General features: G+C 40.7%; 2 protein-coding genes across 2 annotated transcripts in view; both read right to left on the bottom strand.

The window, feature by feature from the left end:
* Nucleotides 1-4,813: 4,813 nt before the first annotated feature.
* Nucleotides 4,814-21,885, bottom strand: LOC141439971 (uncharacterized). Its single transcript, XM_074104432.1, has 6 exons — nucleotides 19,223-21,885; nucleotides 18,412-18,733; nucleotides 13,112-13,248; nucleotides 12,697-12,874; nucleotides 5,942-6,034; nucleotides 4,814-5,623 (listed from the first exon to the last, which is right to left on the bottom strand). The coding sequence occupies exons 1-6, from the start codon at nucleotides 21,883-21,885 to the stop codon at nucleotides 5,510-5,512; spliced, it is 3,507 nt and encodes a 1,168-aa protein (XP_073960533.1). The 3' UTR covers nucleotides 4,814-5,509.
* A 2,884-nt stretch (nucleotides 21,886-24,769) lies between these two features.
* LOC141439970 (uncharacterized) overlaps nucleotides 24,770-26,730 on the bottom strand; it is a 44,468-nt gene continuing 42,507 nt past the window's right edge. Inside the window, exon 4 of the mRNA XM_074104431.1 lies at nucleotides 24,770-25,009. Within this exon, the coding sequence (XP_073960532.1) occupies nucleotides 24,770-25,009 (240 nt within the window). The remainder of the gene's footprint in view (nucleotides 25,010-26,730) is intronic.

The following is a 26,730-nucleotide window of genomic DNA, read 5'->3' as shown; positions in this document are numbered from 1 at the left end:
TTGATGAAATGGGTTGGAGGGTGATGTTACCAGTAAAACTTACTTTTGTTCTTTAAGTACGATGCTAGCTTTGACTTTTAAGTCTTTTTAAGTTCTTAATTTCAGTCATGCAACCCCGTTAACGTGATTGGAGGGTGAATGAGCATCGTCGTAAATTGTACTTTCAATCCGAAATTACAGCTTTTTAGGTCTCTAAAAATTATCCCAGAGACTTTTAACGAGTTGTTACAAAAGTGACGTTTTTAAGGTACTTGTAGGAAACATAATAAGAGCTAGACAAACGTAGCTTAGCGTATTTCATTAATCTGCTAATTTCATCTTATGCTAAAATCTTGGACGTGAACGCTCTGATACTATTCGAGACAAAGTTATATGAGGGTTGGAAAGTACGGCGAAGCGTAAACGTAATACTTACCTAACCAACAAAAAGTTGGAAAACCCCGACTTGGCACTTCAAAGTTCAAGATCGCAAAAACGGCTGAACCGATTTTGTGAAACATGTCTAGGAACCTTCGCTAGAAAACCTGCTTTGAAATAAAAAAAACGCGCATTCAAATCGGTCCACCGGTTTAAGAGCTATGGTGCCACAGACAGAAACACAGACAGACACACATTAGTTTCCCCCAAATTCCAAATAATCTTGACTGGATCTGTACGCCTGTAAGTTACATAGGTACATGTTAATATTTACCTGTTATTTGAAGTTACGGCTAAAAAGCATGTCCATACTTATCTGACTTGTTTAGGTTATCCTTTACATTAAGTAAAACTTTTATTATTATCTTTTTTAAGTAAACGCCTACTAACATTCGGTTATTTATCTGTACAAGTTGTTGTGTCTTCATACAAAAGTAAATGTATTAATTAGAGATACTCAAGGAAAACAAATAAATAGAAAATATTTAGCACAATACAAGTAACAGGCAGTAGACCGACTCGGCCGTATTCTTGAAATTTATACCTACGGCTGCGCGGATCGCTAGGGTTGGCAACTACAAAAAGTAAAACAGACGTGTGTAGATTTTTATTGTACGTGCGTAGTAAGTGACAGGCAATAAATAGGTATGTGTAGTTAATTCATTCACTGAGTATGGAGGCGCCTTTGTTTGGTCTCCACAATTAGAAGTGGGAAAAAGAAATTAAAAATATTGTTTTTAATCTCCTAGGCACAGGGAGATGGAAATGATGGACCGTAAACGCGGCTTATGACTTCAGAAAATTATAAAACCTAACAAAATGTATTACTTGCATTATCTTCAATATTTAAGGACCGACATAGGTCGAAGAACGGGAAAGAGGAACAGATCATGCGCACTTACCCTAAAATCCCTGGATTCTTCCAATGCCGGCACTGTCAGCGTCTATACAGCTCTCTTTCTACAAGTTCTGGTATTTCACGGATGAAAACACATAAAAAAACACATAATAATATAATCACAAATCACAACACCAATTTGATGCTGATGCAACGAAGGTCGAACGAAGAGTAAAAGTCTCAAAAATCATTGTCCATACGCAGTATTACGTAGCGACGATAGGGACAGCCGCATACGCAAGTGCACATGTGTGATAGGGATGGACGATGGGAAGGTTTAAGAAAATGCAAGTACCCTAATTCATAAATAAAAAATACAAAATCCACCAGAGTATTTACTTGGTATTTTTTCTTAAGGCTGATAGATATTAAAAGGAAAATATAGGGTTATTACAGCTCATGTTTACATAAATAAAACAGCTTTTCTGTATCCATGTTTATTAAAACAATTAATAATAATCAAAACTACTATCTAGTACACATTAATTCTTATGAAGAAAATAACTTATAAAATATAATCAAAATAAACTTACTTTAAACCATGTTATTATTAGGTTGTTTTAAATTACTTAAATATCATCAACGAATTTTGTTAAAGTTGTACTCATTACAAAGTTTTAGAGATATTTTTGGAATTTAACAGTGCAGATTAAATCCGAATAGAAAAAATATTGCTAACGAGTAAAATGATATTCATTAAAATTCTGTGAATTTGCGACGTGTTGTCAAATAACTGAATACCAAGAATTAATTAAGACTGTAAAAAGTGTAGGCGTGACTAATAAAATACGTATGTAGTTTTAACTATTGTGACTATTTATGATAATGACTAGGACAGACTAGTTAAGAGATTTTTTTTATATCTACGTATAGTTAATTATTTTTCACTTATTTTAAGTTTTTAAGATAAAATACAACTGTTCATCCATATAATAACGGGAGAGAACATAATACTACTTAGGTGGTACAATAATTTAGTTGGCATAATTATTAGGTAAAAAATATTAGATATGTTGTTATTAATAAAGTAATGAATATATCCTTTTATACTGTTGGAGGCACATTTGTAAGTGTAGAAACGTGTAAAAATTAAAAAAAATAGAAATAATAGTGCATAATGCATAACGATCATTTCATATAAAATTATAATTTTTGACAAAACTATCAATAGGCAAAATTTGTGATAGTATAATATTCAGATTACCATTAGGTTAGATTTATTTTATAAAAACCCGAAAAGTTGAAATTTTTTGAAAACATTTCAATATATTGAATGTTTAAAATGTACACTGTCCATTTTCCTTTTCAAACATTACTTACTACAGTGCTTACTTACAATTACAACTGGTTCTCCCCACAGCCTACCCACAGCTAATAGCCACACACATTCATGAGCTACATAACAGAATTATAAATAATATTGTCAAAACAAAGAATAAACAAAAAACAATGGAGACGTTTTGTACGAAATTTTGGTGCAAATTGTACCTACCCGATGATTTCGCTGTGTGTTTAATTGAAACAGCTGACCGTTTTTCTACTTCGTTTTATGTAATGTTCGTCCAAATAATATCGCTGTGTTAAAATCTAGACACACGGCAGCGTGTCAAGCCAAGTTCAAGCAAAGGAACTGGCTAGCCAGCGCCGAGTGTAATATTCCACGAACCACTTGGTGCCACTTTTGACCCTTCTATAACTCAAAACCTCTAAAGATATGAAGGTCAAAAAGTCGTAAATTTTAGCACTGACTGACTGACTAACATATAGTACCTAAATCTAATCTACTTCCAGATGACCTATAAGGATGAAATTTGGAATCCAGCTCAGTAATTGTTTGTAAACGTAGGAAAAAATCTAAAATAAAAGAAATTTAAAAAATAGGGGAGGGGGGGGTTCCCATACAAAAAAAAACTTTATAATTGTAGTGTTGGAACCGTTACAAGCAGGTATTTGAAACTATCCCAATATATGTATTATTATATTTGTTATATAACAGAAATATAAAAATAAAATTAAGTCAAAAAATAAGTGGTGTCCCCATACAAAAAACTTGCAATACGCGCTAAACAACCGGCCAACGGTGTGTCGTCGGCGGCGCGCGGCACCACATACTCTCAATACCTGCCTAGTTTTCTTTACAAAATGTAATGATATCCCACCAAAAACATAAATGTAAAAAAGGAGAGCCAAGTTCAATACAAAAATTATGCTTGGCTGTGGAGCTTCGCCGCAAAAAGAATGGAGATCTAAATGAGTGCCAAGTTCTACGCGAAATCCAAATATGTATTTAAAGTACCAAAATAACGTTATGAACAAGTATTAAACTCTATTTTTTGCTTTATTTGATAAGCCTATAATACAATTGCTGTTAAGTATTTAAAAATTGAAGAGATCTTAAAGTAGGTTAGATATTGATGAATTGGCCAGTTTATATAAAATTAATATATATATTATATATATATATATATATATATATATATATATATTATGTTGAATAACTTTATAAAATGACTGATGTAATGAAAACTGGCCAAGTCAAATCTAACCTACTTTAAGATCTCACATTTTTAAATAACAGCAATTGTTATAGGTATCCAATAAAGCAAAGAAATAGAGTTTAATACTTGTTCTTAATGTTATCTTGTTCCTATAAATACATTTTTGGATTTTGCATAGAACTTGGCACTCATTTAGATCTCCATTCTTTTTGCGGCGAAGCCCACAGCCAAGCATAATTTTTGTATTGAACTTGGCTCTCCTTTTTGACATTTCTGTTTTTGGTGGGATAATCATTTACTCGTAGAGTTTGTAATAATTATAAGTTAATCTGGATTAAAGGTTTCTTAACTTCATTAAATAGGCTTACGTTGTTATAATATAACAGTTCAGCAAGAATCCGGAGATGAGATTGTCAGTCCTGTTTCGTGACTGTATTTAATAAGTTGTGACTGAATTTTCATTACAAAATATAATTTTACTGAAAATTTAATCAAAACAATAGGTCAATATTATAATTAGGGTCCCTTCTTTTCAATCATCTTTAATGAATGTAATGTAACCTAAACATTCTTCCCTAATTCACGATAATTATAGAAGCAGTGTTATGTCATGGCAATCACGATTACAAATCGAAAGTAAACTAGTACAATGTTGTACAATGTTGAAACTCTGTAAAAACAAACTGATAGATATATTCATATTACTTACAATTAAACATTTTGCAAGATACCTAAATATTATGTTGTGTGTCAAATCACTCCGTGCTTCCATAGTCAATGGATCATTGTTCATCTTAGCACACATTTTTATAGAGCACAAAAAGGTACAGAGGTAAGGTAAAGGTATTTTTCAAAATTTGATTGAGAATTTATTGAGAACTAGCCGTTACCCGCAACTCCGTCCGCGCAGAATTCGTTTACCACTATCCCGCGGGAACTATGCAATATTCTGGGATAAAAGCTATCCTATGTCCTTCTCCGGGACTCAAACTATCTGCACACTGAATTTCATCTAAATCTGTATAGTGGTTTAGACGTGATGAAGTAACAAACAAACAGACTTACAATACTATCGCATTTATAGTATTAATGGGATAGTATGGATGTTATTTATTATAAACATATTTAGGCTGGGTTCTTTTTTTATACTTATATAGACATGACAAAGTGAACGGTGTCAAAAATACATAAAGTTGAAAAGCATTGCATCAAAATGCATAACGTTTTTACGTTATGTGTTTTTTTTAATAAATATAGTGATTGTAAAGTTTTTTAAGTTATATTATATCAAATGAACCATTGTGTATTTTTGGGCTTATCAACTTTATATAGGTTCTTAATTTGACATTTGATTCGAAAAAAGGGCCTGTAGCATCTAGTTGAGTTTATGCCCTGTGAAAAAAAACCTGCTGAGCTGGCAACGTTGCATTTTTGCTAGTTTTCTCGACTATTCCAGACCAAATTTTTAATTTTCATTAAATTTTTATGGAATAATCGAGAAAAACGAACAATAATGCAACGTTGCCAGGTCAGCAGGTATAAACGCTCCTAAAATTCGTCCACTTTAAAGAAGACTTTTCAGTTTAAATATTACCCAGATGGCATTTAAAATAAAAGTTTTTTAAGCCTATGATTTTGATGAGTCACAGATTATGTATTTTGCATGTCTAAGAAGAAAAAAACACTTTCTATTAGTTTATTGAGGCATTGGAGAGACAGATCTTCTGGCTTGCATTGCTTTGTTGTCACAGTAGGTCTTAATCTCGTCCATGGGCATCATGAGGAATACTGGCACGTCGTCGTCGCGTTTCTGAAATAATAAAGATTTATTTTAAACTAGACGTTACCCGCAACTCCGTTTTTTAGGGTTCCGGAGCCAAAATGGCAAAAACGGAACCCTTATAATTTCGCCATGTCTGCCTGTCTGTCTGTCTGTCCGTCCGCGGCTTTGCTTAAGGACTATCAATGCTAGAAAGCTGTAATTTTGCACGGATATATTACCTATGCCGACAAAATGGTACAGTCCACAGGTAGGTTTAGATTTTATAGGGGTGGAGACCCCTATAAAATCTAAACCTACCTGTGGATACTAAACCTAAATCGGAAGATAGGTGTCCTTCTTTCTTACCTGAAATAATACTTCTCCTTCGAAGAATGTGAGATGATGCTTCCTTGTTCGTAAGAGGATGCCCACTAGCTTGTCTGAGATCACGGTGTATATCTGAAACAATAAAACAGTTCGTCAAGTTCATTGAAAAGAAAAAATATTATATCAATTTAGAAAACTTCTCGCGATTTGTGAGGCCTATATCCGTCGCGTATTGCTGCTGTTAAACACAGAAACATTTTTCATTGTCATTTTTCTCAACATGTTTTTCCAAAAAAGCCAAAAACAACGTTTTTCAATTAGTGGAGAGATGAAATTCTACGAAATGTAAGCCGTTCTTTTTTTGTCAGTGGTTTGAACGATTTCGGGAAAATTCTAGGGGTCCCTATGGTTTCTCGGTCTAGAAATAAATTTTCCAGGAACTTTTATCTACAGAAAACTACAAACTGAAATGAGTCCTTATGACATAGGTTATTATTTTGCCGAGGTTATTATTTAGTTATTTTATCTGCGCAGTTGAATCGAAATTCCGAAATTATTAGTTTGGATATGGATGGACGCAACTAAAACTCTATATTTGTGTGTGTTACTTGAATGAAATTAGATTCTTGTAGCCATTGTGGTAGGTCGCACTTGTTTAGCCATTTTTAGGGTTCCGTACCTCTAAAGGAAAAACGGAACCCTTATAGGATCACTTTGTTGCACGTCCGTCCGTCTGTCAAGACCATTTTTTTCTCAGGAACGCGTGGAGGTATCAAGCTGAAATTTATATCAAATACTCAAGTCTACTGTCTCTTGGAGCTGTAAAAAAATCAAACTTCTAAACCAACACAATCAAAAGATACAGCCGTTTATGCTGCAAATTTTCGACACTCGCAAGGGAATCAAAACCTACAGGGTACTTCCCGTGAACTCAGAATCTTGAAATTTGGTACAAAGAAACGTCTTATAGCACAGATAAAGGAAAAATTGCGAAAAGCATAAATTTTTAGTAACATTATAATTATTATAAAATACTTGTAGGGAACCCTTGGTGCGCGATTCCGTCTCGCACTTGGCCGGTTTTTTAACTCATTAGTTCCCCAGTCCCGTAATGTAGAAGTACTTGCTTGAAACGAGCTGCAAAGTGTAAATTTGGCATAATTCGCGTGTATTTCGTAGTTTCTTTGGCCCTGTACTACGAAGCAAAGGAGTGGAATTCCCTGCCTGCGACTGTGTATACTGAACGCTACAATTTGGCCGCTTTCAAGTCTAGGGTGAATGAGCATTTACTAGGCAAGCGTGCTCCATCGTAGGCCTCATCCTCGCTTTCCATCAGAGGGGCTACTACGAAACTCGCAAATCGAAGTTCGTATCGCACCGTCCTTTTCATCCGCGTATTAAATGACATAAGCCTCAGCGGGACGGCAACATACGAAGTTCGAGTTTTGCACTTCGTGGTATAGGGCCAAGCGTAATAATGGCCAAACGCAAGCCTATAGGTATTGTGTAAAAAAAAGTGCAAAATTCGAACTTCGTATCTTGCTGTGCCGCTGACGCTTAAAATAAATTAGGTAAAGTGTAAGGGACGTACGATACGAACTTCGATTTTAGAATTTCGTACTCGTACTAGCTCTTCTGGCCATATTAGGACGCGCCGCGCTGCTAATTACGCCAAGCTTTGGTAAACCGATTCCAAATTTAAAATGTTGACCGTGACGCCTCGGCGCGTCGCGGTATGCGTGACGTCACCACTTGGAATGGAGACATGAGTTTGATGTAACACATCTGTCTAACGTACGATACATTGCATCCTATTGGAGAAGAAATGTTTAAATTGAAGACACAATTTCAAAATTACTTAATTTCAGGAAGTACGATTTCAAAAAAAAATCAGTCACTCAAAGGGCTATGGAGAGGGCTATGCTCGGGGTTTCTCTGCGGGATAGAATCAGAAAATGATGATATCCGCAGTAGAACTAAGGTTACCGACATAGCCCGAAGAATTGCGAAACTGAAGTGGCAGTGGGCGGGGCACATTGCTCGCAGGACTGATGGCCGATGGGGTCAAAAGGTTCTCGAATGGCGTCCGCGGACCGGGAGACGAGCTGTCGGTAGGCCTCCAACAAGATGGAGCAAAGACCTGGTTAAGATTGCGAGATCGCGGTGGATGCGAAAAGCACAAGACCGGTCTGAGTGGAGAGCCTTGGGGGAGGCTTATGTCCAGCATTGGACGTCTTTCGGCTGACATGATGATGATGATGAAGATTTAAAAATATATATATATCGGCTTATCGTGCCTGGATATTTTTGTGTACACTTTCATACGTTGACGGTTACAAAGCCTGTGGCCGTCAGTCTTGGAAAAAGTGAAACGACCGTACGCCTGTCGACGTTAAAATGTTTACTAGTAAAAAATAACAATGCTGCTACACGTTTTAGTGCCTCCGCTAGCTGACGCGGACGCCCGCCGCGTGCGCACGCTCGCGGGTCCCAATCCGGACACGTATTAAAATCCGTCGCACGCGCCCGCGCTAGTTAGCGCTATTCATACAATTTCTTGGGTACGTATTATAATGCATAAATTTGAAATACATATAGTTGAAATACCGAAAATTGGAAAATATAATGGTTAAAATAAAGAAAAAAAATGTGTAAGCAACTTGTGAAATTTCTTTGATTCCAAAAGTTGCTTACAATTTTTGTATGATATAATTTGCCCAAAAGATTATTTATTTAAGGTAAGGAAGACAGAAATACCCATTTAGACGGCTTTTGTTCGAAATGTTAGTTTATAAAACATATATTATTTGTATGTTTAGGTACCAATTTCATTATTTCATCTTGGCCCTCTTATGCCTGTGATAAACATTATCCGAATATATTCCATGAAACAAAAGTCAAGATTACTTAGCTAAGTAAATAAGTAACAACTCGAACGAACACGTGTTGCAGTTATTATACAAGTTCCAAGAACAATCTTTCTTGACAGAACTAAGCCTTACTTTTACTAAATTACGTTGAAACCAAACACTAAGCTTAGCACGGAAAATTACAAGGTGTTAAACCGATTTTGGTTTAAGTATTTTATGTTCAGTTGAGCGAAGTTAATCTGGTTTATTATTGAGGTTAAGTAGTAAGGATTTGTTAATGAAGCGTCGTAAATGTTAATGTTTATTTACGTCATGTATTTTTGCCTGAAATTCTGTCTTCGAATCCCTATGTCCTCCTAGGTAATAATATTATTTGCTCCATTTGAAATCAAGCGCATGAAATTTCTGTGTGAAACAAGTTCGAAATGGAATTTAAAAGACCTTGACAGCCTTTGATATGCTTAATCAGATGGGTCTTACAATGTGAATCTAATTTTCACATTATCCAAAGTCCCTCGTTAAATGGAGGCCGTTATTTGTCTTTTAAACTCCCCGTTTGCGAATGATTAGGTGCTTTCGGCTTCCAACAAATTTTATTTACTGTTTGAGAAATTTAAGCTACTAAATTTTCGATCTTCTGCCAGCGTATTTAAGAAAGATCCTAAATTCAGCTACATGTAAACTTTTGTGGGCACATCAGAACGTAGCGGATACAAATTAATCAGAGATGAAGACAAGATAGCAGTAATTGGAATTTATCTATGCGTTGGGATAGATAATCGAACATTAGACTTATTTTCAACTGAAAGTATTACACCTTAATGGCCACCCGATATTTTGAAGTATCAGCAGTAGTCAGCACCAAGTTAGTAAGTTATTTTACTAACGTTATTATGCGAGAAAATACGGAAATTGAAGATCTAGTATCTGAGCCCAATGTAATTGGAGAGACCAAAGCGTCCTAATTCCGGAGGCTCGGGCACGTGAAAAAGCTGGGAGATGACGGAGCCGTAAAGAGAGCGTACTTCCCAGGTACGTCCCAGGTACCGCTGGAAGGACGAAATCCTGAAATACCCTTTGGATCTCGGGGTCGAAGGCTGATAAAAGCTGGCTCAAGATCGTAAGGCATGGCATGGCGTAATCTGGTGTGGAGCCCAAGACTCACTTTGGATCACTGTGCTCTCATAGTAAGTATTAGTAAGTATTGTGCGATCAAATGCAGGTAATTTTAAGGATTACAGTTTTTGGTTTTTTAACCCTTAGAGATCCGGTAGCCGAGTATACTACATCAGATTAGGGCAATCGACAATTACTTCCGTAGCCGGGCCATTTCGTTCCGCTTTGAGTCATACTATTTTATTTATTTCTATAGTATTTTTGACAATATTAGCTAACGAGATATCTTGTTAACCGGCTCTGAAAAGCGTTGTTTTATCTAGCAGCGTTAAATCGCCTTTCGGAGGTATCAACATCATTTCTGTGAACGAGTTAAGTCGCCTACAGGACTGAGGAGCCGACACACATTTCACTGAACCTGGGAAACTGGGTAAATTTTGTGTACGACTGCCGAAACGAATTTAATGATTTCGATATGGCTTTACGTCACTAGACAACACAATGTTTTAGACTATCGCGGTCATTACTAATTTTTAACCCCCGACGCAAAAGGAGGGGTGTTATAAGTTTGACCGCTATGTTTGTTTGTCAGTCTGTCTGTCTGTGGCACCGTAGCTCTTAAACGGGTGAACCGATTTAAATGCGTTTTTTTCATTTGAAAGCATTATTCGGGCTTAAACCCGAATTTAAATCATAAAATAAAGTCACTAGAAAAATCATAATACGATGAGGTTAGAACGATATAACGGTGTTAGCTAGCTAAATCATGAAATGGCGGCGTTCTATGATAATTATGTCTAGGAATTTCATGATCTGGCGGATTTTACGATCAAGCGACGTCACGTAATATGTTCAACAATGAGTATTATTATGAACTCGACGCAGCCTCAGGAGGCGTTTTAATTATTTTTAAGCACCGTAATTGGTACTTAAATCCCAACAAAATGAGTTTTGCTCACATTTGATCTGACAGGTTAGCGGCTCCCGTTGACTCGTCGCGTTTAATTTGATTTAGACAGCGAGAGTTTAAAATCGTATTATGCTTTCAACGCCCAGGTATTTTTAGCAATATTTAAAGCGTGGCTAAGTCGTGAATAATATGTCAATAATTAAAAAAAGTCTAACATATCTATATGAAGAAATACCAATACCTGAACATATGCAAAAACATGGGGTGAAATAAAAGTAGCCTATGTGTTTAATTAGGGTATAAGCTGCTTCCATACCAAAGGTCGTGCCAGGATAAGCTAAGTGATTCTGCCCCTAGCGAGTTTCAGTACTAGTGACGTTAGCAATTAATCTCAAAAATGTCAGTCCCCTGAACTCTATAGTTACAAGAAATAAAAAACGAAATATGATTTTTCTTTAATATTTTTTTCCCAGCCTACCGATTTTAGCCTACGTCACATATGTTGTACATTTACTAAAGATGATTATAAGACATAAATTACCTTTTCATCAAGCCATAGAAAAAAAGTTAAAAAACTGCTGACTAAACTTTTCAGATTTTTTTCTTACTTACACCTTAGCGACCGTTCTAATTTTTTCACCAGTGATACACCCACTAACAAGCTATAATATATATATTTAAAAAAAGTATTGCTGAAGGAGAACATGGAAAAATCTTAACATAAAATACTTTACATACATCCTAGAAACGCTGATTGAACCCTCTTTAGACCAACGTGCATGCTCCATACTAAATACTGTCCACTTACATTTTATTAGGTTAAAAAAATTTCACTCGTTCACTCGTTGACTACGCGACGTTCGCTCGTTAACCACGCGAGGTCCACTCATTGTTAACGCGGCCTCCACCCGTGTACCACCTGTCGACAACGAGTGGACGCCGAAATTCGAGGCGGTGCTGGTCAGGTGCCGGGTGGCTCTAATGAGCTGACAGGCGGCCTTAACGTACGATAATCAATAGGAGGTTTTTTTTTAACCTAATAAAATGTATTGTAAGTGGCCGGTATTTAGTATGCAACATGCACGTTTCTCTAAAGAGCTTTCAATCATTCCGCTTTATATTATAGCGTTTGTAGGATGTATGTAATGTATTTTATGTAAAGATTTTTCCATGTTTTTCCTCAGCAATAATTTTGAAAAAAATATATATTATAGCTTGTTAGTAGGTTATCACTGGTGAAAAAATTGGAGCGGTCGCTAACGTGGAAGTAAGAAAAAAAATCTGAAAAAATTAGCAGTTTTTTAACTTTTTTAACCGATTTAAACTGATATTTCGTTTTTTTATGTTGTAACTATATAGGTTTGGGGGCTGAAGTTTTCCAGATTAATTACTAATATATTACATCATCCATAAAAATTACAAGCCGAATCACTTAGCTTACCCTGGCATGGCCTTTGATCACGATCGATTGAGAACTTTAAGCGTGAAAGCGTAACAAATAAGAATAAGTAATAAGAAACATTCTCACTTTCGCATTAATAATATTGGTAAAAATATTTTGGCCACAACTCAACAGCCGTATTGGCCTTATAGTTTGACCTATGGACTCCCACGCAGAGGATTGCGGGTTCAAACCCGAGATTGCACCTTTGAATTTTACGAAATTCAAGCTCGAAATTGCATTTGAAATTTACCACGTGCTTTGTGGCAAACGAAAATATCGTGAGGAGACCTGCACAGATCTGCAAAGCAATTGAATGGTATGAAATTTCCGATCCGCATTGGATCCGCGTGGAAACTACGGTCCAAGCCCTTTCATTCTGAGAGGAGGCCTGTGCCCAGCAGTGGGACGTATATAAGCTGTGATGATGATAAAGTAGTAGCTGTTAATTACTTACCGAGAATAATTCTCCAAATGAGATAACTTTTGTGGCGTCCTGCAGTTCCGGGGGCAACAGGCTTTTGCATGGACTCTTCCCGTAGTCGTGTATTATGCTGCACAGCTCCTTCATCTCTGAACACACCCTGGCTTGGGCCTCCGCTCCTCTGAACTCCGTCATGGACCCAGGAATTGGCCTGAGGAAGAGGCATACAAGATTAAAAGAAAGGGATCATCTTCAATCCGAAAAGATTCAGCATGGGTAAAAAATGAATCAATCAAGTGGAAGGCCTGCTAATATTATAAATTGTGTGTGTGAAGTCCAAGTCAATTAACTACAACCTTCTACCTCGTGACTCCGCAACCATGTTGATTTACGATTTAGCAAGGTTGTAGAGCTTTGACCATTATTAGGTAACGAAGGATACACTTACTTTCCATACTCCTCCTTTGAGAATGTGGGTTTTATGTTCTTGTCAAATTGTCCACTGAAAGCCGTGACTTTTTGTAGGGCTGTGTGCGAATTTGCTTTTGTGTCAAATGCTGAAATCAGGTCTGTCAATGAGGAACTCTGCAAAAAAAGAAAAATCCATTTAAATAATACATCATTTTAAATGATTCACAGTTTACACAGAGGACACAAGATATATAAAATATTGCTCGTTTAAAAAGCTATGTATTTAAGTTGATGATGAAGAACCCGATGTCCAACAAAAATCACCAACAGTTTAGAGGCAAATATAACCGTATCTAAGTTGGTCAGAATGTTTTTGAGTAACATCGATACATTCAATTTATGCACAAACAAACAAACAACCCCTCACTTTAAACTTTCTCCGTTCCGTTGTAAGTAAAAAAAAACAAGAATGAAATACAGCTTAGAATGTTTATGTATGTAACACAATATTTGACTCGAAAACACGAGTTGTAAGACTTGTAAGTGTAGCTTTACACAAAAGTGCCATGTCCCCACAAACAAGCGGTCAATGTAGCGGAATCCGCTTGTTAAACATACCCGCGAATCCCGTGTAAATCCCGTTACCCTGTAATTCCCTCGTTTCATTGAAAACATTTATTAGCCACTAATGCTGTCTCGGTAATGTCCATCGCAAATCAATACGACTTGGCAACGGGCGCCGGACCAGAATAGCCCCGCCGAGAATAATACAAGAAAAATGTCGTTGCGGAAAAGAAACACAGATTAAATAATTGACACAAACATACACACAAACATCCAAAATCCCCTGTAATCCCAAATGGGGCAGGCAGAGCACACGAAACGTTGCCGCTTCGGAGTCACTTTTAGCAATTTTAAGATTAAAGTTTGACAAAAAAAGGTACAATAGTGACAGGTTGCTAGCCTGTCGCCTACGGTATACCTTAACCTATATCCTTTGTCGCCTCTTACGACATCCACGGAAGAAATGGAATAATAACCCGACTCACACAGTTGACGACGTTCGCAATATCCAAGGTTATCTTATGGGTAACTAGCTTTTATCCGCGGCTTCGCTCTCATGAATCATTACGTCTCATCATCATCATCATCATCATCATCAGCCTATGTTCGTCCACTGCTGGACATAGACCTCTCCCATGGCACGCCACTGAGCACGATCCTCGGCTACTCTCATCCAGCTCTTGCCAGCCTCCCTGCGAAGATCATCGCTCCACCGAGTCTGAGGACGTCCTACGCTACGTTTGCCGATCCGTGGTCTCCACTCAAGAACTCGTCTACCCCAACGGTTATCGGTTCTTCGGGTTATATGGCCGGCCCATTGCCACGTCATTACGTCATTACGTCTAGTTAATATTAAATTGAAATTCCTGTTTTTTCCATTTCCAGCTATCTGTATAAGAAATTTGTTTTAAGGTCCAACAATTCTAGAGTAAGTTAGTTTTAGTTCTATTTTTATTTATTTCTGTTAATTATTGTATATATTATTTGTTACTTTATAAATAAATCCTTTACCTGTAAAAGAGTAACAAATAGTTTTCGTGACTACTTAGAAAAAATATCGTATCCCAAAACAATACGTCAATAAATTGACCCTTGTTCGAACGCCTTTGCTGAAGAGCCCGTTCTCACTTGTCGGGTGTCGGATCCGTATCGTGTCAGTGTTAGTTATTTCTATAGAAAATTGTGTCGGGTAAGTGTGAATAGCTTCATATAAAATGTTCTGCCCCTGGAACATCCGATTAAAATCCGGGCCCGACATCCGACAAGTGAGAATCAGCTCGAAGAAGATAGAATGAACGAGTACATGTGAACGATAGGAGTGGGACCGAATGCACTATGAAGAGTGATGATGAACTGAATTTACTTTAAAAAAAACTACGATAGCGATCAAGCATTTAGATGAGAGTTCCATTTTTTAAGGTAATATACTGCAGTTTTGTCATTGAATATCCATTACGTTCAAACATTCCGTATATTCACGTATGGGACATATTTCCGATAGTGGAATAGTATTTTGTAAATGATTGAACATTCCATTCATTCGTGTGAACTGTGGAATGCGATAAGTCAAAGTAATTCGAAGAATGCAGTGCCATTGCAACTAACTACTACATTACAAATGATTTGGTGCAATTTGTATAGGTACCTATATAATGAAGTCGAATATTAACCTCCTCATTCATGAATTAATTTAAGCATATGTTGTTGCATAACAGAAATAAAACATGCATTTTGCAACAGCTGGTTTGCATTTTTTTAAGAATAAGATAATTAATTTATACCAGGCCAAGTCTAATGTTGATAGTATTTAGTTTTCGTTTAAACGTATCGATGAATTTAATGAAACAACATTAATTTATTCTACAGTTTAAAGTGATTTTAAACTGGCCAAAACAAATAAGGCGACGCAGCCGGATAAGCTTGAGAGATGTAGAAAACGCTGTACAGCCACCAGCATCTATCTGACTCAACAAAGCGTGAATTAATATTTCTAGGGCCAGAGGACGTGTCAGATATTGTTGCACGCTCCGCTGCGTGGCAGATATTATCATAGATATTATATAGTGACCGTACGAGGCAAAAGAAGGTGACGTCATCATTTCTTCAGATAAAGGTATATGATCATGACTGGAATAGCAACCTGTCAGGCAAAAATATATTCTTTGTATTGAAAAATATGAGACTATGCCCACTAGCACGTTTCGTAACTAACCGTCGCCGTCGCCTGTCATTTACGCTTGCCATTCCGTTCCCGATACATTCCTGTTACGGTCATACGGTGTAGTGGGTAGAGACCTTAAGGGATAAAACCGGCCAAGAGCGTGTCGGACACGCCTAAAATAGGGTTCCGTAGCCATTACGAAAAAATTAAGTAATATTTTTCTGAGGATTTCGTATTTTATACGGAATCTTCCAAGTTTAGGTATATTTTATACCTTAGGCTGTTATTTACTCATAAAGTACTAATAATTCTCAAGCAAACTGTTTTCCTTCACCATAAAGCTCATGGTAAATTTCAAATGTAATAAATTCCGCGCATAAATTTCGTAAAACTCAGAGGTGCGAGCCGAGGTTTGAACCCACGATCCTCTGCTTGAGAGGCCAGGTCAAACCACTCGTCCAATCAGGGTTATACAACATCGCAGTTATTGGTGTTTTTTGCTTCCATAAAAAAAGGAAGATAAGATCCATGAGCAGCGGTTTTATTCTTTACGTCGTACGCTTCTAATGTGTTTAATGTTTATTTCTTTCCTTACTAACACATTCCGCACGTACGAATTATTTTATCGAATTAGATTTTCCTGGTTTGTAGAGCATTTGCTCTATCTACGGTCGAACAAATTGAATCATGACCGAGGGCGGAACCATTCAATAATCAATTTCACTATGATTTCCTTGACAAAAGTATGAGATGTCAACATGACAATAGTAGCACAAAGGTTCCATCCCGGGTCATGATTCTATTTGTTCGACTGTACATATTTATACATATTTCATACTAAGCTTTGCTTAAGGCTTTGCATTAATGTATAGATTGCTTTGTGTTGGGCTTCAATTACTCCTGCTGACTCGTGCTGAGGCACCGACTTCAAACTAAGTATAGAAAATTATTTTCAAGGTTTTTGAAGACGGTCCCATTTTTTGTTAAATTTTTTTTTCATGGTTTAGTGATTTGTAGCAAAAGTCTACGGTCTTCTTTATCACGTCCAGTTCACCAAATGATATTTTATCAATGTTAATACTTGACTTAGTGTTAAAAATGCCAAAATCGCTATAGGTGTGCTATAAAAATTCGAAGGTTGCCTCCGAAGTATGCCCTTTAGAACAAAACATGAATTTTGAAATTCGGGCCACAATTGGCGGAGTTATCGCGTAACAAACACAAAAAAAAGCGTACAGATGAATTGAGAACCTCCTCCTTTTTTATAAATTATTTGTCGAATGGATTCGCGATCGTCGCCTCAAAGAAAACCTGAGAATATTTTCCCAGATCTAAAACATTATTGTTTATCGGATTTACATAATTTCACAAACAAATCCATCAAGTTCATCAGTAAAAACACTAAAATTACGGATTCTTTTCCTTATTGTTAAATTATCTACTAACTTACCTACTCAGATTCAAATTCAAATAAAAAACTTACTTATTTCACCAAAGTAAAGTTTGGAAGGGTCCCGGAATGACAAAGACCCGGCCGGGTCCGATTCCCAGCTTCAGCATACTTCTATTCTGATTTTTAATGTGTTCTATAGTTACACTACTGTTTGCGCCATCATGCGCGATATACCCACATACAAGTATAAACGTTTTCTGCTACCAGTCGAACTTATTATATTAAATTAAGTACTAGCACTTACTGACTACTATTGAATGTCCTCTGATCAGTTTACACACGCCGTCGTGTGTCCGAGTTGTCCAGTCCGTTCACTCACGCATATATTCAGTGCGACACGCCCGTGCCGTGTGTTGCTTACGTTTATTAGCCTAAACACCACCCAGTGACGTCACGCCCCAAACTAAATGGGATTTCTCCCTTAATTATGAGTTTTCACTGAACACTGTCACCAACCATAGGACCACTATATTTTGACGAGACCAGTACACTACTGTTCTAATCCTTTTAAATTACCGCGCTAAGCGGTTAATTAACACTTAATCATTAAGTTTACATCCACAATACAAACACTCAAACCTTGGGCAGTTTAACACCGATTTTATAACAAACAAAACTAATCGTTTTCGCCATAAAACATGTAAGGCTGCGCGCGCGCATCACAACAGACTCGCCTGTGACACGGGCCACACCCGCTAGCGCGCACTCACCCGCAATCTCGCTAAAAAAAACAATATGACCGACGGCAGCGCACCGGCCTCACTGCCCGGGTGCCTTACGATTACGTAAAGAACAGTATGGTGAATCTTTTGTCAACATCCCCCCGTCCCGGTCTGAGGAGCAGACCGCTAGCTTATTCTACGGGAAGGCGAGAGAGAGACGCCACGGCTCTCCGCAAAACCGAACCCTCGACCAACACCTCAGCCACACGCGGAGTTCCATCTCCACCAAAAATCAAACGCAAAATGCGACCTCGTCGCCAAAGCAATGATGGCAGATTTGCCTCTTTCAATAATACTAAATCTCCTTCCTTGGGAGGCTCAGTCCTGTCTGTCCACTTCACTCTCTGTTGTAATAAATGCAAATATTCAAGAGACCAGCGACTCCAAAAGTTCTGGCTCATTTGCTGTAACATTTGAAAGCGCGACAACCGATATACACGTTCATCCTTCCACGGGTATTCGGGCAGGGCGGTCAGGGGCCCCCCCACCAAAAAATGACCAGGAGTGAGGACTTCCAAATCATTTGGATCCTGAGATAGTGGACAGAGAGGACGAGAGTTGAGGACCGCCTCAACCTTACAAAATACAGTAGCTAGCTCTTCAAACGTTAGAGCTGTTTCTCCGATAATGCGGCGGAGGTGGGTCTTTGCTGATTTCACAGCAGCCTCAAAAATCCCTCCCCAATGAGGGCAATTTGGGGGACTGAACCGCCAAGTTACCCCCTTTTGGGCAGCAATTTGACTTAAACTATTACAATTCCTGTCAATAAATTCACAAACATCCTTAAGATAATTTACAGTCCCCTTATAATTTGAGCCGTTGTCGGAGCGAATAAGTGACGGTAGACCTCTACGCGACACGAAACGATCTAACGCAGCGACGAAGGCTTCAGTTGTCAAAGCGGATACCACCTCCAAGTGGACAGCCTTGCTCGCCAAACAAACAAATACACACAAGTACCCTTTTACAATCCGGGCATTCCGAAAGTTGGTTGTCTTGATCGAAAAGGGCCCGGCAAAATCCGTTGCCGTTCCATCAAACGGTCTTGACCTTGAAGGTCGAATTCTATCCGCTGGTAAATCGCCCATTTGCGGCTGCATAGTGGCCGCCTTTACTCTATAACATGAGATGCATCGAAACAAGACACTTCGGATCGCTCTCCGGGCAGACAAAATCCAAAATTCTCGTTGCAAAATGGCCAACAACGCATTGCAACCTGCATGAGCGTTGCGGACGTGTCGATCTGACACCAAGAGCTGCACCAAGGCTCCGCCTTTGGGCAGCATCAAAGGATGGCGGCTCTCAAACGGAAGGTCCGCCTTCCGGAGCCGGCCTCCAACCCGAAGAAGCCCATCAGAGTCGATGAACGGGTTCAAACGAGCGACCGCGCCTTTCAGCTTAGCGCGTCCCTCGCGCAAAATACGAAACTCTAACTCAAAGCGTGCGGTCTGCACGGTACGAACCCAGTGCAACAATGCGCTCCGGCGCTCATCTGCACTTGCAACAGGTTCCAAACGCTTTGCCTGTGGGTTACGACAATTATGAATGAAGCGCCTGATCCAACTGGTAACACCCAAAAGCTTCTCCAAACTACTATACCGAGCAAGTAACCAATCCGGCTCTGAAGTCGACTCAGCGACCACGGTATGCACACGCAAACCAGGTAAAGTCTGTGCTGAAGCGTCCATCTGACAAACAGGCCAGGAGGTTTCTGAACCCATCAGCCACTCTGGTCCCCACCAGAGCGGGTGAGACGTCAACTCTGGAGCCGTACACCCTCGGGAAGCACAGTCCGCTGGGTTAAGCTCCCCCGGTACGTGTCTCCAAATTATATCAATTCCAATGTTCTGGATTTGGGAAACCCGATTTCCCACGAAAACCTCCAAGGTATGTGGGGCCGCACGCAACCAGGCAAGCGCGACCTGACTATCCGACCAGGCGAAGATATTCTGTATCTCGACCGTGGCTGCAAACTCATGAGCAACGTGACTCAACAGTTTAGAAAGAAGATGAGCCCCGCTCAACTCAAGTTTAGGGATAGTTAGCCTAGTCCTAATCGGAGCAACCTTGCTCTTTGCTAACAAAAGCGAGACACTGACCCGGCCCTCGGTGTCAACTGTCCGCAGATATACAGACGCGGCGTAGCCGCGCTCCGACGCGTCGCAGAAACCATGAAGGCTGGCCTGATACCTTCCGGGCGGCAATATTCGACGAGGCAGGGCAATCCGATTGACCTCCTCAATCGATGAGATCAGCTCGAGCCACCCATCCAACGGAGGCCCGATCAGCGGCTCGTCCCACGAGACGCCCAAAGTCCAAAGTCGCTGGAGAAGACACTTCGCAGAAAATATCACTGGGCTTAACCAGCCGTTTGGGTCAAACATGCGAGCTATCATGGACAACACCGTTCTCTTGGTCCATGCCTTTGATACTTCCAAGTCCACTTGGAAGGTAAATATATCCTTTAGCGGCTGGTACTGCATGCCCAGCACCGCAATCCTGTTGGGATCATCCACATCCTCAAACAGGTGAGGGTTCTGTTGGTGATCCTCCGGGATCCCTTCTAGAACTTTAGGCTCATTGGACAACCATTTACGCAATTCATATCCGCCTGCCCTTAGGATTGCAATCAATTCATCCCGCAGTAAGAGGGCCTCCTCGATACTTTGGGCTCCGGTGCAGACATCATCTACATAAAGGTCACGTGACAACACGGAAGCCCCACGGGGGAAGCGGGTCCGGTCCCGTTCTGCCAATTCAAGCAACGATCGGATGGCGATGTAGGGGCTGGACTTCAATCCATAAGTATTTGTGTTCAGTTCATACACCGTCACAGGATCCTCAGGGCGCTCACGCCAGAGTATCAACTGGAATCGCCTGTCCTCAGGATGTATGATTGTCTGGCGAAACATCATCCGGATGTCCGCTCCAAAGACCACCTGATGTCTTCTAAAGTTCAGGATGATATCAATTATGCCTCTGTGCAACTTGGGACCGGAATGCAAACACTGATTTAATGAGACCCCGTTCGAGGTGGGTGCCGACCCATCAAATACGGTCCTCAATTTGCCTGTTGAGGCCTTCACCACTGCATGGTGGGGCAAGAAATAATGCTCAGTTGAGCTCCAATCAACTCGAGCCGGAGACATGTGACCCAAGTCCTCGTACTCGCGCATGAAATCTATATATTTTTTACGAAGTACGGGGTCACGCTGCATACGCCGCTCCATGGAAAGTAGTCGTTTCTCCGCAAGTGCCCTACTTTGCCCGAGGCTAGGACGAGAAGCAACAAAGGGCAACCTAGTTACAAACCGACCGGAGGACAACCTCTCGGTGTTCGATTGATAAAAGGCCTCGCACTCTGCGTGGTCAGGATCCATCCTAGGGACCATAGGTGGTTCCTCCACCTCCCAAAACCTTTGCATGGTCTTGGCCAAAGATGCAGTCGCGATAACCGTCGGCTCCTTCATGGAGTCGTTCTCAAACACAGGGCCCATCAGGGCAAAACCAAAAATGGTGGATACTGCCAACATTGAAGACGAACCCAGAGCCTTCCGGGTGCCCAACAAAATCCAACCTAAAACGTCCGAGCCCAGGAGCAGGTCTACTGGGCCGGGATGAAAAACAAAGGGGTCGGCCAAATCCAAACCTGAAACCAAAGACAACACGGCCGGCGGTATGTCTGTAGAGGGCTGCCAACCTGCAATGGTATCCATTACCAGCGCTGAAGTCGTGATCCTCATTGTGGAGGACTGCAGCGAAGAAAACGTGACAAGTGTCTGTCCCGTCAGACACTTCACCTGTATACCACCAACTCCAAGAAGTGGCACAGGTGAGTCCTCCACGGCTAAGCCTAACTGATGTGCCACTCGAGTGGTGACCAAACTTTTCTGAGCCCCTGAGTCTAACATGGCCCTTACAGTAATAGATTTTCCCCCACTACCCCATATGCGGACCGCCGCGGTAGGGAGCAGAACCGTCCGCGGTTCTGTCCCACTGTGGGAGCAGACTAGTTATGGGTTCCCCTTGGCTCCAAGCCAGGGGAATACGATTGACCAGGATAGTACGGTGGGCGAGTGCACATCCCCATGTAAGGGGGCGCATAACCCGCGGCCCTGCCGTACCTAGCATACGGCGGATGGTACTCCAGCCGTGGGGGCGGTGAAAACCGCCGTGGCTCCGTTTGGCGAGTAGTAGGAGCCGGGGCGGAGGGAGGTGTCCCACCTCTCACTTCCGCTTTAGGGCCCCGCCCATGGGAGCCCAATCCGGGGCCTGGCCAGCCACATACTGGCCATGCATTGGAGGCGCGGGGTCCCGGACTGCCGAGGCCCGTGCAGGCACACGACCCCCCTCCCAAGGGGGGGTGCGACGAGCGAAGCCACGTCCTCCGTCCGACGGTGGAGAGCTTCGCGCAGGAGCACCCCGCCCATAGGGGGCCCCTGCCTCATTACCGGGGAGCCAGCCCCGCTTCGATTCATGCAGAGCAGCTCGTGGTGCTGCCCACGGCATGCACTGCATGGCTTGACTCTGCGGCAGTCACGTGCATAGTGACTGCCCAGGCAATAAAAGCAAAGTTCATGCCGCTTCACCATGCGGCGCCTGTCCACTACTGGCAGCCTCTGCCAGTCCCTGCATTGCAGCAGGCCGTGACCCATTTGACCACACTGCAGGCAGTCCGCGTCCCTCGCAACTGCCGCTGTATGGACGAACCGCGCACCAGCTCCACGCGGTGACGGTGGTTGTGCCTGTTTAGGCTTCCCTCGCCATGAGAGTCCCGGGGGCCTGCGTTCTGGCGCCCCAGACGACGTTGGTTCCGTCATGGAACTCTCTGCAGCCCTAGCCTCAAACTCTAAGAACTTTACTAAATCCGTGAAAGTAGGTAGGGTGGTACTGTCCCGTTCAGCATTCTCGCGCTCAAAGCGCGAGCGTATGTCATTAGGCAATTTGCCCAGCAAAATATGCACCAATAAAAAGGACCACTGGTCCACCGGCAGCCCTAAAGTGCGGAGCGCGTTACAGGCCACTGTAACGGGCGTGAGCAGATTTAGGCGCAGCTGTGCCCGGTTTGCCACCTTAGGCAGGGCCAATAACTGCGCGGCATGTGCGTCGGCCAATAAACGCACATTTTGATAACGGGTGTTCAACAACTCCCAAGCTGTGTCGTATTGTTCGTCCTCTACCCGGAGGTGCTGGATGAGTGACCGCGCTTCATCCTCCAGGGTGGAGAGGAGATATGCCATCCTTTGGGCCTTCGATAGGTCTTGCCTGGAATCGACCAACGACTCGAACATATTTTTAAAGGCCACCCATTCCTCCATTTTACCCCCAAAATGAGTCAGCTGCAGAGTGGGGAGCCGACCAGTGACACCTGGTCCGTCCGATCCACCGGACGTGCGAGGGGCAGGGCCGCCCGTCTGCCTCGCTTTGATTCTGGCAGCGGCCTCCACGATGTCATCGTTGTAAGTCATGATTTGTTGGTAATCATTGAGGAGACCTGTCAAAACCTCGTCTTCTAAAGTAACTTCATCGAGCGCCGCCATGGCCACCTCGACGTTTGCTATACGTGTACGGAGCTGCTCCGCTCGGTCAAGTATAGCTGCGTCCTTGTCCTTCCTGGACAGGAGCGCCCCAGCCGTTGCAAACCACCTCAATTCATTGGCGATAGTCGCCTTCGCACTTGGAATAGATTTCGTCGCCATTGCGTTAGAGCCCAAACAAATTAAAACCAATTTACCCTTTAAAACAACCGAATGTTCGGCTCCAACAATGGCTCAAAAGGGGAAACCCTAATTTAAATAATACAAACAAATTTAAACAAACAATGCTTAACAAACAAACAAGTAAAAAAAAAATAGGCCCAAAATTAAAAATTTGCCAAAAAGTAATTTTATCCCGAAATTCTACTGAAAATGATGGTCACCCTACCTATTATTTAACTTTACTTTCATACAATAATTATTATAATATTTAAATGTAACTTTCAAACACAAACAATTTATAATATTTAAATTTAACTTTCAAACAAACAATTTATAATATTTAAGCTTAGCTTTCAAACTCAAACAATATATAGTAGGAAAGTCTACAAGTAGTATATAACCATTATAACTACTAATGGGCCCTTCAGAGTTACGCTATTAACCACGCTCTGCTACCAGCTTTTGTTTGCGCCATCATGCGCGATATACCCACATACAAGTATAAACGTTTTCTGCTACCAGTCGAACTTATTATATTAAATTAAGTACTAGCACTTACTGACTACTATTGAATGTCCTCTGATCAGTTTACACACGCCGTCGTGTGTCCGAGTTGTCCAGTCCGTTCACTCACGCATATATTCAGTGCGACACGCCCGTGCCGTGTGTTGCTTACGTTTATTAGCCTAAACACCACCCAGTGACGTCACGCCCCAAACTAAATGGGATTTCTCCCTTAATTATGAATTTTCACTGAACACTGTCACCACCCATAGGACCACTATATTTTGACGAGACCAGTACACTACTGTTCTAATCCTTTTAAATTACCGCGCTAAGCGGTTAATTAACACTTAATCATTAAGTTTACATCCACAATACAAACACTCAAACCTTGGGCAGTTTAACACCGATTTTATAACAAACAAAACTAATCGTTTTCGCCATAAAACATGTAAGGCTGCGCGCGCGCATCACAACAGACTCCCCTGTGACACGGGCCACACCCGCTAGCGCGCACTCACCCGCAATCTCGCTAAAAAAAACAATATGACCGACGGCAGCGCACCGGCCTCATTGCCCGGGTGCCTTACGATTACGTAATGAACAGTATGGTGAATATTTTGTCAACACTTTGTTCATTCGCTAGTCCATTTCCACGGGTGTCACACAAAATCAACTTCGGCATGAAAACCATGTCGCCCATTTGTAGCTTCTCTTCTCTCTTGAAATAGCAAGAACCTCCTCCATTTTTTGAAGGGGTTAAAGAGTACATCGTTATGGAACTTTGCAAAGCAATGCGTGAATCAGTGAACAGTCTTCCAGAGAGAGAACACTGAAAAGATAAAATCCGCAACGTAAAGAAATTCTTACAGCCGTCCTTCGCATAAATTAATAAGAGACAACCGCTGTCTTCAAGTTAGCTAATTTAGCTTTTTTTCGGCATTAGTTTTCTTTGCGGCACCAGAATGACAGCTTGCCTCCCTCGCGGTCCGCCGAGATTTATGATTATACGGAATTAAAATTGTTATTCTCAAACGTTTCCCTTTGTCTTAAGTTTATTGTGATTATTGTAGGTATATTAAAAATCGCTTCGGGCAGGGACTACGCGCAACCGTCGAGCGTTTTCTCTATTCATTGCACCACCGAGATACTTGCGCACAGTTGTTCCTAGTAGTGTACGGCATGAACAGAGTAAACCTGTCGCGTCGTCATTGCGTGGAGAGGTAGCCATAAGGCAGCATATTGAAAACCGAGTGTTGCTCGTTTTGTAATACGGTTGGAGGAGAAGTTGGGGGAAAGAAATCATGGGCTCCGTAGGGTCGTTTAGGTTAGCGATATTGCAAGGTTCCTGCTGCCGTTTGCCATTTATTTGATGATGATCGTCATTTGTCATCATTCGTTTGACGTGAGTCATCATGACGTGCAGAATTTCTGACCCATGCTAAATTTCGCAAAAATCCGTCATTTTCTACTGTATAAAAAGAACCAGTGACTTTTTCTTCTATGTAAAATCTTAAAATCAGGTACGGCATAGGATAGAACCAGCAGCGACACAGAAATCGTAACACACAATTCCAATTTTGCTGTGTACAAAGAACTGTTTTAAGACGACGAATTGGGCATTTTGGTGAAAAACATCTAGTTTTATCTCAGCAATTACAAAACATATCAAAGTGATATTTGAAAACCTGATTCTTCATTTCAATGGCTTTGTTTTCCAAGTTGCCGAAACACGATTCGTAAAATTTTATAGCACAGAAAAAAATATCAAAGATACCTCTTGTAAGACAGGGATTTGCTTGTTACAGGCAACCCAGATCAAATTAAGATTCCAAATTTTCATATTAAATTAGTTTTAACCCATACTTCAACCTTCAAGTTGGATTGTATTTTATTAAATTGTAATTTGTAGTTGAACGACAAAAACCGTTTTTGTCGCTTACGACATTTTAATATAAGCTAGCGCGCGCTCGTATTTTGTATGAAACCCTATGAAACCAGTCCCCTCTCAGCGCATGCCTCAGACCGCCGCCGGCGTTGTCAGCGACGGACCTATGCTAGTCGAACTGCCACGCGCCATCGATCGCATATAAAATAATACCGAGCAATAAATGAGAAAAAAATGTCGGATCTTCAAAAAGGAAAAAGAAAGGTTGTTTAATTCACAAATGTATGGTTATGATTAAGAAAAGGTGAGTAATCATTATATTTCTACAGTTTACTGGCGCAAAACGTAAACAAATCGCCATGACAACGTCAGTTCTTAGTTTGTCGCCATGACGGTTCATGACATATGACATACTAACAAAATAATATAATATTTACATCGAAAGTAACAGAGCTATATTTCCATAAAATTTATTGATATAATGTGATATTTTGGTATCTTACGGACATTTAAAAGGCATTCGATTACGGTTTGTGCTAGTGCTGCATTCTAACGGCAGAACATTGCAGTAATATTCCCTATCTGCTTCTAGTTTTATACGAGTATAATAGGTAATACCTAAGTACTTACCTACTTTTTAGATAGGTAAGTAGGTAGGTAGGTAG

This window comes from Choristoneura fumiferana, chromosome 21 (assembly GCF_025370935.1).
Source record: "Choristoneura fumiferana chromosome 21, NRCan_CFum_1, whole genome shotgun sequence".
NCBI lineage: Eukaryota > Metazoa > Arthropoda > Insecta > Lepidoptera > Tortricidae > Choristoneura > Choristoneura fumiferana.
This window is presented reverse-complemented; position numbering and strand designations above follow the sequence as displayed.

Bases quoted from the DNA above. Each gene is read 5' to 3' on its own strand.
- LOC141439971 (XM_074104432.1), bottom strand. From the start codon at position 21,885: ATGTTAGACTCAGGGGCTCAGAAAAGTTTGGTCACCACTCGAGTGGCA. The intron at 13,249-18,411 runs GTATATCGGTTG...CTTTTTTTGCAG, and splicing joins ACCCGTGGAAGGATGAACGT to AGTTCCTCATTGACAGACCT. The intron at 5,624-5,941 runs GTAAGAAAGAAG...TTATTATTTCAG, and splicing joins AAGGAGAAGTATTATTTCAG to AAACGCGACGACGACGTGCC.